The following is a 14,966-nucleotide window of genomic DNA, read 5'->3' as shown; positions in this document are numbered from 1 at the left end:
GGAGGAGGAGCACCTCTACACTTCCCTGCATGTCTTCACCTCGATGACGTAAGAAGAGATCTTCACCTTGATGACGTAAGAAGAGATGTAGGGAGGAAGAGCACCTCTACACTTCCCTGCATGTCTTCACCTTGATGACGTAAGAAGAGATGGAGGGAAGAGCAGCACCTCTACACTTCCCTGCATGTCTTCACCTCGATGACGTAAGAAGAGATGTAGGGAGGAGGAGCACATCTACACTTCCCTGCATGTCTTCACCTCGATGACGTAAGAAGAGATGTAGGGAGGAGGAGCACATCTACACTTCCCTGCATGTCTTCACCTCGATGACTTAAGAAGAGATCTTCACCTTGATGACATAAGAAGAGATGTAGGGAGGAGGAGCACATCTACACTTCTCTGCATGTCTTCTCTGCATGTAGTGGTGGATGGCACTGGAGATGTCATATTTAGTCAGGTTGACATGGCAAGCATGATAAAGTGGCATTCAACTCTTTACCAGTGTCCATGATAGTATCTCCCCCTTCAACCAGCTTAAGCCTTCCATGAGAAATCCACTTTGAGATAAATACCCTGGACACCCCCAAACATCTCAACTTTCTCCAATGCTACCAGAAGATACATTTTTATTTTCAAATCTGTTCGTAAGACCCCGCCGCAATTAATCTGTTCCTAATAAGATTGTAAAATGTACCTAAAACATTACTCTTATTTTAGGCATGGTGTAAAGCCAGATCTATGGAAACGAAGCCACTCTGATGAGGCCAATGTTGCTTCTGAAGTCTTCTGCTCCACACAGCTGTCTCGAATAGTGAGCCTTTGGCTGGAATCTAACTCTTGAATCGCTATTTTTAGGAAGCGCATTGTAACCTCCTTATAAGTTGCCAACATTTTAATATCGACTTCATCAAACTATTGGCTCTGATGCCGATATAAAGCCATGGAAATCAAGACCTGCATCTTTACAGGGAAGCTCTTACCTCGATTTTATCCCAGACCGCCTCAACGTTCTCCTGGTGCCTGATGTCCTGCACCAGTTCTTGGATGAGGCTGGTTTTGCTGGCTGTTGGCAGTCCCAGGTGGTTTGATGTGTCCTCCAGACCAGAGGGATCAGACTTTTTGGGTCCAGGCGATGGCACGAAGAGGTCCTCGTCAGAGAAAATGTCACTAAGAGGCCCCGACTCAATACTGTCGTCCAGAGATGGGGCCATGTCACTGGAAGAGCTGGGCGAGGTGCGGCCCAGCCTGTGCTGCTTCTTGCGGAGGGGGAAAATGGGGTACATCTCGGAGTCTGAGTTCATCTCCGACAGCTCCCAGTCGTCAATGTTCTGGATGGCCTCCCCGCTGGAGCTGGGTGGCACCAGCCTAGCCAAGTTCTCCAGCTTGAGAGCCAGCACCTCCGTCTGCTTGAGGTGCGAAGGTAGGGCTAGATACTCGTCGGACCCGTACCAGGCACCCACCTGCTTGCCAGTAGTACTCTCGCCGCTCACCGACGAGGAGCCATCCTTGGCCCTGCCATCCTGCAGAGCAGAGGGGGAGCAGTTCCAGGTTCCAGAGTCTCCGGAGGACCAGCTCCTCAGGCTGCTGGGAGGGAGGGCCGCTTCCTCTAGTTTGATGTGGGACTGTGAGGCTGGGAGGTCGTGGGTCTGAACGGTCAAGGGCTCAGGGTGGGGCACAATGTCATGGTCATCAACTGGCTGGTAGGTCCATGAGGGCCCAGCAGCTGGCACCAAATCCCTTTCTCTGTGTGCACTGTCCTGCCACAATGGGGATGAGGCAGACACATTTGTCCTTGCTTGGCACGTAGCTCCCTCTTTCCCATCAAGCGTCTTCTGCTGCAGCTTTCCATTCGGACGTACACAGGCAGCATGTTCTCCGGGATGGGGATTGGTGATTTTGTGGGACTTCTTGGTCTTCTCCTCCAATCTTTGATCTCCTGTTCTGAACAAGCAGTTGAACGACTGGCTAATGCCAGATGAACCATTGCAGTAAGATGCCCTCAGGGGCAGACAGAGCTTGGACCGATCTGGGGCATCTAATAGTGAAGGAGAACTACGGCTCAACTCGGTCTTCGAGGCGAGTAGAGAGCTGGCTGACCGCCCTGTGGTCTTTGTCCTGCTGTCTGAGGCTTCCACATCTTCTAGAAATAAACCCCTCTTGGGCATGGTGGGCTGCGTGGGTGAGTCCTCGTTGTAGTTGAAACAGTCTCTGATTGGTCTCTTGGGAGGGGCGCTCTCACAGTGATGAGAGGTCCTGCATCGGGGTTCAACACTGGCAACAAGAGAACAGGGTGCATCGGACCCAGCAGCTACTCCACCTGTGGCATGTGGTGCCCCCTCAATACCTAAAAATGACCCCACGGGTAATGATGGAAGAACGCTTGATGTACCAGAGTCTTTGATGCCCCCGTTCCCGCTCAGACCTCCTGCTGAAGGCTTCTCAGGCACCTCCACGTCAACAGTGTTTGTCACAACAGTCAACAAGCCTACATTCTTCACCAAGTCTGGGACATCCTGCTCCATCTCAGTGCAGGCCCACAGGTCTGGGGCCCTCTCCAGCCCGGTGGCCACCTCGCCCACACCGCCGTTGAGTAGCTCCTCACTGGGGCTGTAGTCTGAAAGTTCAAAGGCTGTGATGCCGCAGTCTAAGGAGAGGTAGTTCTGGGAGCATCGTATGGTGAGTTGTCCTGAGTCGTCTACTTCAGTGAGCGCGTCAAGGCGGTCCTGGAAGAGAAAGAAACCACGGTGAAGCAGAACGCTTGCAATGGGCTCGGAGGCAACGTACCCTGCGCTACACACTCAGGCTGCGGAGGGAGGAGCCCGACCCTAGTAGCCACCTTTGGAAACTCTTAATGCAGTGGTAGCCACAGTGACCTGCTCTGTAAACTCACACTGTAGGAGGATTAATCATACACTGCTCTGTATACTCACAATGCAGAGGTAGCCACAGTGACCTGCTCTGTAAACTCACACTGTAGGAGGATTAATCATACACTGCTCTGTAAACTCACAATGCAGAGGTAGCCACAGTGACCTGCGCTGTAAACTCCCACTGTAGGAGAATTAATCATACACGGCTCTGTATACTCACAATGAGGTAGCCACAGTGACCTGCTCTGTAAACTCCCACTGTAGGAGAATTAATCATACACTGCTCTGTAAACTCACAATGCAGAGGTAGCCACAGTGACCTGCTCTGTAAACTCACACTGTAGGAGAATAAATCATACACTGCTCTGTATACTCACAATGAGGTAGCCACAGTGACCCGCGCTGTAAACTCCCACTGTAGGAGAATAAATCATACACTGCTCTGTAAACTAACAATGCAGAGGTAGCCACAGTGACCTGCGCTGTAAACTCCCACTGTAGGAGAATTAATCATACACTGCTCTGTAAACTCACAATGCAGAGGTAGCCACAGTGACCTGCGCTGTAAACTCCCACTGTAGGAGAATTAATCATACACTGCTCTGTAAACTCACAATGCAGAGGTAGCCACAGTGACCTACTCACGCCCATCCGTGACTGCCCTGTTGGAGAAATCTCACCGGGAGGTGGTTAGGAGTAAGATTTTCCTTGCTTGCACTCACCAATTTAACGTTGGAGAGCACGAAAGAAGAAAAAATTCCACTACGTGGAGCGGAGTTTTTCAGAACTCCGCGTGCTACGAAGAGCACGGAGTGGGAAAATCTCTGCGAGTGGAGCGGAATTTTATGCCCAGGCCTAATCCTGCATCCTGCTACGGTGTACGTTTAAGAGTAGGTCATTGTGAGTATACAGAGCAGTGTATGATTAATCCTCCTCCAGTGTGAGTTTACTGAGGAAGCTGCAGCTGAACATCTACTCGAGCGGCAGAAAGAAGCCGCGCCCTCATGCGCAGCGAATGGTGCAGTTTGTGCTGATTTTCCAGTGCCGGACAAACACAAGGTGCTAAAAATCAGCACGAACGGCGCAACCTAATTCACTCCGCCACTGGCGTGGCGGAACCCCACGCAGCGCAGCAGAGTTTTTGGGTCACTTCATGGCGTTCTGCATAGCGGAACTTCGCCCAGGCCTCTGCATGAAAACAATGCTCTGTAAACACATAGTGCAGACATAGCTGCATTATCCTGCTGTGTAAACTCTCTATACAGTGATATCCAAATAACTTCTCTGTAAATTCACACTGTAAGAGGATGCATCATTCACTGCTCTGCTTACTCACAATGTAGAGGCACTCACACTGCAGCAGGATGCATAATACAATGCTCTGTAAACACATACTGTAGACATAGCTGCATTAACCTGCTCTGTAAACTCGCACTGTAGTGGTATGCACCATACCCTGCTCTGTAAACACACTGCAGAAATAGCTGCATTAACCTGTTCTGTACACTTGCAATGCAGAGGTAGCCATGACGACTGGCTGTGCAAACTCACATTATAGCGGAATACACTATACCCTACTTTGTAAACTTGCAATGCAGCTGTAGCTGCATTAACCTGCTCTGTAAACCCAGACTGTGGAGGGATTCATGATACCATGCTCTATAAACTCACACTGCAGTGGGATGCATGATACCCTGCGCTGTAAACACACATTGCATTCACAGCTGCATTAACCTGCTCTGCAAACTCACACTGTAGCAGGCTGCATGATAACCTGCTGTGTAAACACACACTCCAGACATAGCTGCATTAACCTGCTCTGTAAACTTACAATGCATAGGTAGCCATGATGACTGGCTCTGTAAACCCAGACTGCAGAGGGAGTCATGATACCATGCTCTGTAAACACACACTGCAGATCTACCAGATGGAGCTGCATTAACCTGCCCGGTAAACTCGCACTATAGCGGGATGCACCATACTTTGCTCTGTAAACACACACTGCAGAAATAGCTGAATTAACCTGCTCTGTAAGCACACACTGCAGATCTATCATATGTAGCTGCATTAACCTGCTCTGTAAACTCACACTGCATTATACCATGATTTGTAAACTCACACTGCTGGCATAGCTACATAAACCTATTCTGTAAACTCACACTACAGTGGACTGCATGATATCCTCATCTGTAAGGCACACACTGCACAGACACCACAGTACCTTGCTGTGTAAACTCACACTGCAGTGGTAGCCACAATAACTGCTCTGTAAACTCACACTGCAGTGGTAGCCACAATAACTGCTCTGTAAACTCACACTGCAGTGGTAGCCACAATAACTGCTCTGTAAACGCACACTGCAGTGGTAGCCACAATAACTGCTCTGCAAACTCACACTGCAGTGGTAGCCACAATAACTGCTCTGTAAACGCACACTGCAGTGGTAGCCACAATAACTGCTCTGTAAACTCACACTGCAGCTGGAAGCATTATACACTGCTCTGTAAACTCACAATGCAAAGTCAGAAACAATAATCTGCTCTGTACACTTCCCCTGCTGTCTGACACATAATACCCTGCTCTGTAAACACAAACTGCAGACATAGCTGCATAGCTGCATTAAGCTGCTCTTTAAACACATGCACCCACAGGAGGCAGGGCACTCTGTTATGTAACCTTACACTGCATTGGGGGCACAATACCCTGCTTTGCAAACTCACACTGAAGTAGAAGTCAGGGTACTGTGCAAAGAACTCAGACTACAATGGGAGATTTGAAACCCTCCTGGGTGGAGTCCAGCCTCTACTACAACCTTCAGGTTAATGAACACTGCGAGAGTAGCCGTTACATGCTGCTTTATAAGATCAGACAGCAAAGGGGGCTACAATACATTGCTCAGTAAAATCACACTGCAGCTGGAGTGGCATCAAAAGGCTCTGTAAACTCACGGACAGGGGACGGCATAATGACGATCTGTAAACCAAAACTTCGCCAACATCCTTCATTTCTTCCTGTAAAGTCTCACTAGATTGGGAATTGCCTTAGCACGACCTGTAAACTCCCACTGCAAAGAGAACCACAATAGCCTGCTCAGTACAATCACACTGCAAACAGAGCTATAGTTCCATGTCCTGTAAACGCACACTGCAAACTGAGCCACAGTATCCTGTCCTGTAAACTCACACTGCAATCTGAGCCATAGTATCCTGTCCTGTAAACTCACACTGCAAACAGAGCCATAGTTCCCTGTCCTGTAAACGCACACTGCAAACTGAGCCATAGTATCCTGTCCTGTAAACTCACACTGCAAACTGAGCCATAGTATCCGGTCCTGTAAACTCACACTGCAAACAGAGCCATAGTTCCCGGTCCTGTAAACTCACACTGCAAACAGAGTCATAGTACCATGTCCTGTAAACTCACACTGCAAACAGAGCCATAGTTCCCAGTCCTGTAAACTCACACAGCAAACAGAGCCATAGTATCATGTCCTGTAAATTCACACTGCAAACAGAGCTAAGGTATCCTGTCCTGTAAACTCACACTGCAAACAGAGCCATAGTGTCCTGTCTTGTAAACTCACACTGCAAAAAGAGCCATAGTTCACTGTCCTGTAAACACACACTGCAAACTCAGCCAAAGTACCCTGTCCTGTAAACTCACACAGCAAACTCAAGCACAGTACCTTTGTCCTGAAATTCACACTGCAAACAGAGCCATAATACCCTGTCCTGATAACTCACACTGCAAACTGAGCCATAGAACCCGGTCCTGTAAATGCACACTGAAAACTGAGCCATAGAACCCTGTCCTGTACATTCACACTGCAAACAAAGCCATAGTACCCTGTCCTGTAAACTCACACTGCAAACAGAGCCATAATACCCTGTCCTGTAAACTCACACTGCAAACTGAGCCATAGAACCCTGTCCTGTAAACGCACACTGCAAACTGAGCCATAGTAGCCTGTCCTGTGCATTCACACTGCAAACAAAGCCATAGTACCCTGTCCTGTAAACTCACACTGTAAACAAAGCCATAGTAGCCTGTCCTGTAAACTCACACTGCAAACAAAGCCATAGTTCCCTGTCCTGTAAACTCACACTGCAAACAAAGCCATAGTTCCCTGTCCTGTAAACGCACACTGCAAACAAAGCCATAGTACCCTATCCTGTAAACTCACACTGCAAACAGAGTCATAATACTCTGTCCTGTAAACTCACACTGCAAACAGAGCCATAATACCCTGTCCTGTAAACTCACACTGCAAACTGAGCCATGGAACCCTGTTCTGTAAACTCACACTGCAAACAGAGCCATAGAACCCTGTCCTGTAAACTCACACTGCAAACAGAGCCATAGTACCCTGTCCTGTAAACTCACACAGCAAACTGAACCATAGTACCTTTGTCCTGAAATTCACACTGCAAACAGAGCCATAATACCCGGTCCTGTAAACTCACACTACAAACTGAGCCACAATACCCTGATCCGCAAACACACTGCAGCAGGAGGTTCCATATTACAGAGCAGGGTGGAATACCTCCAGCAGGGTGGTATACCTCCAGCAGGGTGGTATACCTCAGCGGTAAATTCACACTCCTTCACAGGGCCAGATACACAGCTCAGAAAAATCACATTGCTGTGGGAGTACAGGATGAGCTCTAAAATTGTACACTGCAACTGCACTGTAAACCTACACTGCTGTAGGAAAATCACAAGCAGGGGTGTGGAATTCCCGCCACTGAGGACATTTTGTTTAGGGTCAAGGACAACAAGTGTTCATGTGTATTTTGTCCTTGGGACAGGTCGGCCCAACCCCCTGCAGCACACTCCCCTCTGGCTGCAAGTTCACAGCACCACATTATGGATCAGGGAAGGGCATTGTCGGCAGTTGAGGTAATATTTGTGCCCATTTGTTCCTACTGCTCGAACCTGTACTTATGGTTCATTGATGCAAAGCCTTTATTATTAGAGTGAACACTTTAAGGGCATGTTGAAAGCTCGGGCTGCAGTACCGACAACAGTTCCAGTATAAATGTGTGCACACGTCTGCAACGTTGGACAACATGAGGCTGCGTACAATGCTCCCAGAATGCTCTCTGATACGATGCAAATATGTGCGGAAACTTTAAAGCAAGAGTGAAGGTTCTTTGCTTACAAAATAAAATGTCCACAAAAAAATGCAACTAGGGAATAGTTTTCTAAACTACTGTTAAATGTTAGGTACCATTTCTTGGAAGCATAATCTTGTAAAATGGGCCGATGCATGCCAGTATGTCCCAAATACAATTCATAATGGAAAATCAGTTGAAGCAGTTTCAAGAAGTTCATGAAAAACTTGAAATAAAGAAGCATTGGCAAGGCCAATAGGTCTTACATTGGTAGTCAGCCTTTTGGTTTTGTCATCGTGTTTCTTGTTTTGAAATGGTTTCTGTAAAACGTTATTGCTGTGGGAGTTGCTGCAGCCTCCCCATTATAACAAACATTGACAAAAAAGCAAAAATATTGTTTGGTCTCAAAAAAGCAAACATTGCCCCAGTAGTCCCTGGCGCTGAACACAACTACTTTGTGAGCAGATGTGTTCCTTGTAAAGAGCAGAATGCGGTCACCCACCGTGAAGCCAGACGATAGATAGATAGAGACAGAGAGAGAGAGAGAGAGAGAGAGAGAGACAGAAAGAGATAGACATTTAATAAAAACAAAAAGGTCTTGGTTAATTCAAGATATAATTAGCAGTCCAATGCCTCAGGCTCCCTTCCTCTCAGTAGGGTTCATAGCTCGCTACCCCTGAATTGGTCAGTTCCACCTTCCTTGGTCAAGCTGTTCTTACCTTGCTTGTGTTTGGTGCATGTGTGACTCCACCCCATTATGTTTGCACAGGTCATACCTCCGCTCTCACCGACTGGCCATCAATTCTACTCAATCTCTCACCACCACTACCCATCCCACCAGTTACTCCATCCCTAACGCAGTTCTTCACCCTAGCGATCCCGGATGCATACCTCTGTGGGCTCTGCGGAGAAGGCTTGCAGGATATCCGTCTGACGGGTGTAGTTCCCGTTGCTGTCCTGCAGTCCGCGTAGGATGCGTTCGCGCAGAACCAGCACCGACACGCGCAGCTGGTGCCACAGCAGCTGCACGCTGTGGATGTCCACAATGACGCTCACTGAGTAGGACAGAAGCTTCAGCGAGAACTCAGTCTCCAAGAGGGCATGGATCTGCTCCACATGGTCGGAGATGTCCTCACAGATGTCCTGCAGAGAGAGAGAGAGAGAGGGAGAGAGAGAGGCCATATAAATACTTCCACTCACACAGAGCATATCCTACACCACAACTTCTACCTGTGTTTAAATGTGAGAACCCTTCCACACCTCAGTGGTACTCATTTGTTGAGTTTGGAAAGGATTCCAGGCAGAGTCACCCTTGCCAGGATTTGAACCTGTGGCACACTGATCTCTGCAGCATGAGCTGCACCGACTGAGTCACTTAACAACCTCGCAGCAGTAATGGGGAATTCTATTTTCCCTGTGCTGTTCTTGGGTTGTCCTCTGTTCTTTCATCATTTTCTCACAGATGGCACAAGTGTAGAGATTAAACAGGTTGTTCACATGAGTCCCACTGTGGGAGCTGGTGGCATTGTTCACTATGGAGCGCACTCTGGGTATCGGGGAGGGAGGCAAAAGCTAAAAAAATTAAATTTAAAAGAAGGCTAGTTACGTGGTCTTTGCGTAACGCAACCTTTATCAGTTCCTTTCTGGACCTGGAATGGATTGTAATTACGCTGGTGTAATTTCAGTAATCAAGCATTACTCTTGTAATGCGAAATTACTGAAATTACGTGATTACGCCATCTTGAATAATTAAGAGTAAATTATGGCAAAAATCCTATCGCAGGAGCACAAGAACGACGTACTAAGAGCGAGCGAGATGCTGCTACTGCTGTTTATGTCCAGCAGAATTTTATTAGCTCAAAATGTATCCTTGGTACAACTTTGGTCACAAGGGTGTAATTTGCACTAAGAAAATAGTACTAAATGCTGGATTACACTTCTCACACAATTGTGCATAATTCCGTAATTTTGAAGTACTTCCGCTAGAGTGAATTACGCCAGATACGCCCACCCCTATTCCATTCTGAATTTGAGCTCTTCCGCATCATATGCAAATTGTGGTGTTTCCCTAAAATGCTTGGTAGGAGGCTTAGGAGTGTGCTCTGTAGATCTGGGGTGCCCCTAATGCACGAGGCAAGGCAAGAAGAGAATTGAGGACTGTGGGGTTCCTGTGACCTTCTGCGTTACTTGTGTGCCCTGTAGATCTGGGGGTGCTCCTAATGCACAATGCTGCAAGGCCAGGAGAGGACTGAGGACTCCGGGGTTCTTGTGACCTTCTGTGTTACTCGTGTGAGTGTGCCCTGTAGATCTGGGGGTGCCCCTAATGCAGAAGGCTGCAAGGCCAGGAGAGAACAGAGGGGCTCTTGTGACCTTCTGCGTTACTCGTGTGACCTGTAGATCTGGGGGTGCCCTTAATACACAAGGCTGCAAGGCCAGGAAAGGATTGAGGACTAAGGGGTTCTTGTGGCCTTCTGCGTTACTTGTGTGCCCTGTAGATCTTGGGGTGCTCCTAATGCACAATGCTGCAAGGCCAGGAGAGGACTGAGGACTCGGGGGTTCTTGTGACCTTCTGTGTTACTCGTGTGAGTGTGCCCTGTAGATCTGGGGGTGCCCCTAATGCAGAAGGCTGCAATGCCAGGAGAGAACAGAGGGGCTCTTGTGACCTTCTGCGTTACTCGTGTGACCTGTAGATCTGGGGGTGCCCTTAATACACAAGGCTGCAAGGCCAGGAGAGGATTGAGGACTAAGGGGTTCTTGTGGCCTTCTGCGTTACTGGTGTGAGTGTGCCCTGTAGATCTGGGGGTGCCCCTAATGCAGAAGGCTGCAAGTCCAGAAGAGGATTGAGGACTAAGGGGTTTGTGTGGCCTTCTGCGTTACTTGTTTTATTTTATTTAATGCGATTGTATGTATAGCGCGAACATTACCCAAAGGTGTCAGAGCGCTTTACAAAAGAACCAGTTGCGTTAAATAAGGACTTTGAATTACAAGAGTTACATAAGAGATATAAAACAGGAAAAATTGCAAATGTACAAGTGGAGCGAAAGGAGGGAAAAATTGCACATGTACAAGTTGTAAAGTCACTCAAGGAAGAGATACAAACAGATAAACTCTAAAAGTACATAGGAATGGTTGTAAGTACAAAGGTCTACTACATATACTAGTGGTTAGAGATAAATATATATACATATTTCAAATTCACTCAGGATTACATTTTAACAGCGATTAGGCTTGGACAATTATATATGACATATTTACAGAGCAGGAAATTCTTGCCATCGTTCAGCCAGGTGTTCAGGTGGTGTTGCACTCAAGGGTGGTGGTCTTGGGTGACCTGTAGATCTGGGGGTGCTCCTAATGCACGAGGCTGCAAGGCCAGGAGAGGGCTTAGGGGATCATGTGACCTGAAGATCTGGGGGTTCTCATAATGCAGAAGGTTGCAAGGAGAAGAGTGAGGACTCCGGGGTTCCTGTGACCTTCAGCGTTTCATGCGAGTGTGACCTGTAGATCTGGGGGTGCTCCTCATGCACGAGGCCAGGAGAGGACTGAGGGCTCAGGGGTTCTTGTGACCTTCTCGTGTGAGTGGGACTTCTTTAGCTCTAGGGGGACTACTAGTAACTGAGGCTCTAAAAAGGAATCCAATTTTCTGAATTTCAAAGCGATTGTTCCTGGAGTTTTTTTCAATTTCTCGTTTCATTTCCCACCTGGGCAGACTGTGCCATTCCCGATGAAAGGTTCCTCTGCCCACTGTCACCAAGGAGCAGGGAACACATGGCAATAGAAACAGCCAGGAGCCCTGCCTGCGCTCTCTGCCCTGCGCCCTGCTCACAATCAATCATCACCCTTTACTCGTTTTGTTTCAGGAAGTTTGGGCAGTGAGATATGACATATGAGACGGACGTCATAGGTCAGAGACATGCAGCATCATTGGATGTCGTCATACCCCTCCCACGGTACACACAGACTGGACCCACAATAAAGCTAACAGCCAAACAGAGCTATACAAATAATGTACTGTGCGAGACTCTGTAAAGGTAAACAATGTTTCACATAAAAAGGGAGAGGATGTGGCCTAACAGCTAGAGCGAGTGACCTTCAAACTGGGGAACCTGGTTCGACTCTCTGCAGGGACACTGAACATCCTGTGATTCTGGGCAAATCACTTCATCTCCCTGTGCCTAACAAAAATGAAAGTGTCCATCTGTAACACAACTGGTGCTCATGTAAAGTGCTCGGATACCTTTGGGTTGAGGTCACGCTATATAAAAAATAAAAAATTATAATAATAACCACCTGAGAGCAATCAAAGCCAGAAGAAAATACAGAGAATGCAGAGCAAATACCTTCTGAATGTTCAATATATGTAACGTAGTGTAGGGCTAGCTGAACGGATGGATTTTCAATAGCACAATCCTAGCCGAAAGGCAGAGGAACACCATACGGGGTCAAAGTTAATGAATGATAGCAAAGGTGGCTGGTTTGTGCAAGGTTAGTAAATTGTGATGCAGTGCTTTTTCAAGCGGGCATCTTTGACTCTTTCGTATATTGGTTGGGGATGTTTCTTCCCCAGTGCATAGATTGAAAAGGCTTGCTGTCTTGTTTTTTTTCTTATTTACACCTTCTCATCTCTAGTCTGATGGTGTCCTGGCTCAGGGGCGGCTGGTGGAATTTGAAACTGGTGGGCATATGCAGAACTAATCAATGTATGCGAGCGAGCCCGACGTCAATAAGTGGGGTTCGGGGGGGTTCTCCCCCGTGAAGGAATTTTTTTTAATTGCCATCTTTTTGGTGCGATTTTCAGCACTATTTCTGTGATAAATGGACTAAAAATTTGGTTCTTCTAGGCATTCATAAAAGAAAACTCGTGCATTATTTCAGAGAATTTCTGGGTTGCCAAGCAAGTCTGACTTCTAAGAGGGCTAGGGTATTAAGCAAGACTGCTTTGGCTGTACCCTTTCCAATAGAAAACACTAGTTAGCGATGTCAACAAGTTCAATGGGCAAATCTGGGGTCTAGGGAGAATCCCTCTCCTCAGAAAGACATTTAAAAAAGATTGGCTGATGGTGCATTTTAAAGCAAATGAATGCAGCGATAAAGCAAGGCTTATTAAGCAGTGGGAACGTATAGTCTTGAAATATTAAACACATTAAAAACTGCCTCGTATCTTCTTGCATTCATTTGTTCAACAGTTACTGTAATGTGTAAATTGTACAGCAGGACAACTTTATCCCTTTAAAATGTATGCTTGCCCGGTGTCTTGCACTGCATGCAGCATTAACTTTGGAAAAATGTGCTCTAACCAGACTTCAGGAAGCCCTCACAGCTGCTGGCTGTAACCAGTTATAATGAAGTATGTGCAGACAGGTCTTTACGCGAGATGACAAAAGTGGGTGCTCCCTATTAAGGAACACGCCAAATACATGTCTGTGATTCCCATAGTGTGCCATCAGACCGGAATTTTGGTTTATCTCGGAGATGTAATTTTATTCAGATAAATGGCACAGCAACTGACATACGCCTAAAGCCTGTCAGTATGATTGGCTTTGTAACTGGGTGTTAGCTGTTTAAAATCCCTGCCACTGACTGTCTCTACCTGCCCTTCCGTCTCCACCTGCCCTTCCACCCCAGAGCCCCTGTCAATAGGTGTCACTGCCTGACCTCCCCTCTCACTGGCTGTCTCGGTTTACTTCATGCACCGCCAATACCTACTACTGGGTGCGTTTCCTACACTGCACCTGTCTTTTCAATACTCTCAACCCTGTCAAGTGCTGTCTACCAACATTATTCGTTTGCCTTTCCATGTACACAGTCCTTTCCTTTGACTGGTGGTCTCTTTACATCATAACCAAGGCCACTGAAATTATGCAGCAGGAGAGGACCAGAAACGTGGGGCATGGTTGACTAAATTATGCAGCAACAAGGTATTATGCGGCACATTTTGAGATAGTATTACTTTATTATTTTGGCCATTTTACACAGGTTTTTACACTGTGGGAGCAAGCTCCTCACTCCACTGGTACCAGTTTAACCCCAAAATATAGCAAAATGCAACCAAAAGGGAACCAGCCAACATTTACAAAAGTCCTTCCACTGCACTGTAACAGTTTGCACCGTTTTAGTAACTGTTGGTCAATTTGTACTAGAATCTAAATTATTTTTTATTAAAATATGTGTAGTTCATAGAAAAGAAAACCAAACCACCTTTATTTTGTTTCTCCAGCCCTACGTAGCAATCCAAGAACCCTATTAATCTCCCCAACAGGGGTCTTAAACGGTACTTTTGTATTACAATTGTGCAATCGGACACACGAGGAAAGATTCATAACACTTTACTTCATTTTTTACCACTTGGCTTTTTGTAGTAGTGAACCACTCTGAAACGTCCCGCTACACATCTATTCATTCACAATACATTCACGACTGCTCGCTCTTCTGTAACACTTGTGTCAGCCGTGCACATAAAAACCCTCTTTACACATGCAAGGCACTAGTCATGCAGTACTTGTCACGTTAATCGTTTTAACAAAAATAAACATTTGCCAAAACAGTTCAGCATTCTAAATGTACCCCGGCATTCAAAATACAATGCTCAAAATCTTGGCATCCTTTTATTAAAAACATGGGCCTTCATTATTAACTTTTGTCTGACTTCGGGACTCCGCATCCTACAGCCGCACACAGATGGGCTGCCCTTGGCCTGCCTGGGCACATCCCGTGCTGTGGTTATTAGCGCCGATATGGCACAGGTGCAGGGAGTTGCCCAGGGAGGTTGTGGGAAATGGAGTCCGCAGCGGCAGCAGCTCATCCCCCTGACGTCCGCAGTAACAGTGGGTCTATTTTAGGCAAAGTTGGGTGTCTCGTGGGTGTCTCGTGGCAGAGCAAGCAGTTTAAACACAGCGCCAGCAGCCCCAGAGTTTCTGAACTCATCTGACTTCCGCCTTCACCTCCGAGTAGTAGGTAGCAGGCTCCCGATTGCCTTCTAACC

The 14,966-nt window shown here is 47.1% G+C and overlaps 1 protein-coding gene across 3 annotated transcripts in view; it reads right to left on the bottom strand.

Annotated features, from left to right (window-relative positions):
• The window catches only part of AKAP6 (A-kinase anchoring protein 6), a 799,841-nt gene that overhangs the window by 478,537 nt on the left and 306,338 nt on the right, over window positions 1–14,966 (bottom strand). For all 3 annotated transcript variants that reach the window (XM_085627414.1, XM_085627413.1, XM_085627415.1), the window contains 2 exons: window positions 8,876–9,127; window positions 981–2,723 (listed from right to left, as the gene is read on the bottom strand). In XM_085627414.1, coding sequence (XP_085483540.1) covers window positions 981–2,723; window positions 8,876–9,127 — 1,995 coding nt within the window. The remainder of the gene's footprint in view (window positions 1–980; window positions 2,724–8,875; window positions 9,128–14,966) is intronic.

The sequence above is a fragment of the Triturus cristatus genome, chromosome 9 (genome assembly GCF_964204655.1).
Source record: "Triturus cristatus chromosome 9, aTriCri1.1, whole genome shotgun sequence".
Classification (NCBI taxonomy): domain Eukaryota; kingdom Metazoa; phylum Chordata; class Amphibia; order Caudata; family Salamandridae; genus Triturus; species Triturus cristatus.
Note: the sequence above shows the minus strand (reverse complement) of the source record. Positions and strands in the feature narration are given on the sequence as shown.